Source organism: Salvelinus namaycush, chromosome 4 (genome assembly GCF_016432855.1).
Source record: "Salvelinus namaycush isolate Seneca chromosome 4, SaNama_1.0, whole genome shotgun sequence".
Classification (NCBI taxonomy): Eukaryota; Metazoa; Chordata; class Actinopteri; order Salmoniformes; family Salmonidae; genus Salvelinus; species Salvelinus namaycush.
In genome coordinates, this window is record NC_052310.1 from 83,784,873 (window position 1) to 83,787,911 (window position 3,039).

Here is a 3,039-nt window from a genome sequence, read left to right on the forward strand (position 1 = left end):
AGACCACTGCGCCACCCGGGAGGCCTACCACATTACCTGTTCTCTACAGGCCTCCTACCACATTACCTGTTCTCTACAGACCTGCTACCACATGATCTGTTCTCTACAGGTCTGCTACCACATGATCTGTTCTCTACAGTTCAGCTACCACATTATCTGTTCTCTACAGGCCTGCTACCACATTATCTGTTATCTACAGGCCTCCTACCACATTACCTGTTCTCTACGCCTGCTCCACATTATCTGTTTCTCGACAGCCTGCTCCCACATTATCTGTATCTACAGGCCTCCTACCACATTACCTGTTCTCTACAGGCCTGCTCTCCCACATGATCTGTCTCACAGACCTGCTACCACATTATCTGTTCTCTACAGGCCTGCTACCACATTATCTGTTCTCTACAGACCTGCTACCACATTATCTGTTCTCTACATGCCTGCTACCACATGATCTGTTCTCTACAGACAAGCTATCACATTATCTGTTCTCTACAGACCAGCGACCACATTACCTGTTCTCTACAGACGTCCTACCACATTACCTGTTCTCTACCGACCAGCTACCACATTACCTGTTCTCTACAGACGTCCTACCACATTACCTGTTCTCTACAGGCCTGCTACCACATGATCTGTTCTCTACAGGTCTGCTACCACATTATCTGTTCTCTACAGGCCTGCTACCACATGACCTGTTCTCTACAGACATGCTACCACATTACCTGTTCTCTACAGGACCAGCTACCACATTACCTGTTCTCTACAGAGTCCTGCCACATTCCTGTTCTCTACAGGCATCCTACCACATTACCTGTTCTCTACAGACCTGCTACCACATTACCTGTTCTCTACAGACCTGCTACCACATTACCTGTTCTCTACAGACCTGCTACCACATTACCTGTTCTCTACAGGCCAGCACCACATTACCTGTTCTCTAAAGACCTCCTACCACATTACCTGTTCTATACAGACCTGCTACCACATTACCTGTTCTCTACAGACCTCCTACATTTTTACATTTACATTTTAGTCATTTAGCAGACGCCTTATCCAGAGCGACTTACAGTAGAGTGCATACATTTTATTACATACATTTTATTACATTTTACATACTGAGACAAGGATATCCCTACCGCCAAACCCTCCCTAACACCGGACGACGCTATGCCAATTGTGCGTCGCCCCACGGACCTCCCGGTTGCGGCCGGCTGCGACAGAGCCTGGGCGCGAACCCAGAGACTCTGGTGGCGCAGCTAGCACTGCGATGCAGTGCCCTAGACCACTGCGCCACCCGGGAGGCCTACCACATTACCTGTTCTCTACAGGCCTCCTACCACATTACCTGTTCTCTACAGACCTGCTACCACATTATCTGTTCTCTACAGGCCTCCTACCACATTATCTGTTCTCTACAGACCTGCTACCACATTACCTGTTCTCTACAGACGTCCTGCCACATTACCTGTTCTCTACAGGCCTGCTACCACATTACCTGTTCTCTACAGTTCAGCTACCACATTATCTGTTCTCTACAGGCCTGCAACCACATTACCTGTTCTCTACAGGTCTCCTACCACATTACCTGTTCTCTACAGTTCAGCTACCACATTATCTGTTCTCTACAGGACTGCTACCACATTATCTGTTCTCTACAGGCCTCCTACCACATTACCTGTTCTCTACAGACCTGCTACCACATTATATGTTCTCTACAGGCCTGCTACCACATTACCTCTTCTCTACAGGCCTCCTACCACATTACCTGTTCTCTACAGGCCTCCTACCACATTACCTGTTCTCTACAGGCATGCTACCACATTACATGTTCTCTACAGACCTGCTACCACATTATATGTTCTCTACAGACCTGCTACCACATTACCTGTTCTCTACAGGCCTGCTCCCACATTACCTGTTCTCTACAGACCTGCTACCACATTACCTGTTCTCTACAGACATCCTGCCACATTACCTTTTCTCTACAGACCTGCTACCACATTATCCTACATTATCTGTTCTCTACAGACCTGCTACCACATTATCTGTTCTCTACAGGCCTGCTCCCACATTACCTGTTCTCTACAGACGTCCTGCCACATTACCTGTTCTCTACAGGCATCCTACCACATTACCTGTTCTCTACAGACCTGCTACCACATTATACCTGTTTCTCTACAGACCTGTACCACATTACCTGTTCTCTACAGGCCAGCACCACATTACCTGTTCTCTACAGACCTCCTACCACATTACCTGTTCTCTACAGACCTGCTACCACATTACCTGTTCTCTACAGACCTCCTACCACATTACCTGTTCTCTACAGGCCTCCTACCACATTACCTGTTCTCTACAGACCTGCTACCACATTATCTGCTCTCTACAGACCTGCTACCACATGACCTGTTCTCTACAGACGTCCTGCCACATTACCTGTTCTCTACAGGCATGCTACCACATTATCTGTTCTCTACAGACCTGCTACCACATTATCTGTTCTCTACAGGCCTGCTACCACAGTATCTGTTCTCTACAGGCCTGCTCCCACATTATCTTCTCTCTACAGGACAGCTACCACATTATCTGTTCTCTACAGGCCTGCTACCACATTATCTGTTCTCTACAGGCCTGCTACCACATTATCTGTTCTCTACAGACCTGCTACCACATTATCTGTTCTCTACAGGCCTGCTACCACATTATCTGTTCTCTACAGGCCAGGAAAAAAGGTAGGAGGCAGAAGAGCGCCTTACTTGCGTAGATCTCTGCATCTAGTACAGCTGGTACGCCATGCTCGGTGGCGGCGCGACAGTTGGCGATGCGCTCTATTTCTGTCGTGGCTGCGCAGGGTGGCTATCTATTCGAATGTGGTGTTGAGCGTTCACAGGCCGTTCCGGTCGGCCGCCGGAAGCGTAGCCGGGGGAAGGGGGAGAGCTGAAGGCGATGTGGCTTGTAAGATCCGAGAGGAGGAGGAGATGGGGCGGATTCTTACGTAGAGAGAGGAAGAGCGACGAGGAGAGGGGGTGAAGAGGAGGG

The 3,039-nt window shown here is 48.8% G+C and overlaps 1 protein-coding gene across 1 annotated transcript in view; it reads left to right on the top strand.

The window, feature by feature from the left end:
• Positions 1-2,946: 2,946 nt before the first annotated feature.
• Positions 2,947-3,039, top strand: part of LOC120046032 (UTP--glucose-1-phosphate uridylyltransferase-like) — a 20,950-nt gene continuing 20,857 nt past the window's right edge. Inside the window, exon 1 of the mRNA XM_038990944.1 lies at positions 2,947-2,955. Coding sequence (XP_038846872.1) covers positions 2,947-2,955 — 9 coding nt within the window. The remainder of the gene's footprint in view (positions 2,956-3,039) is intronic.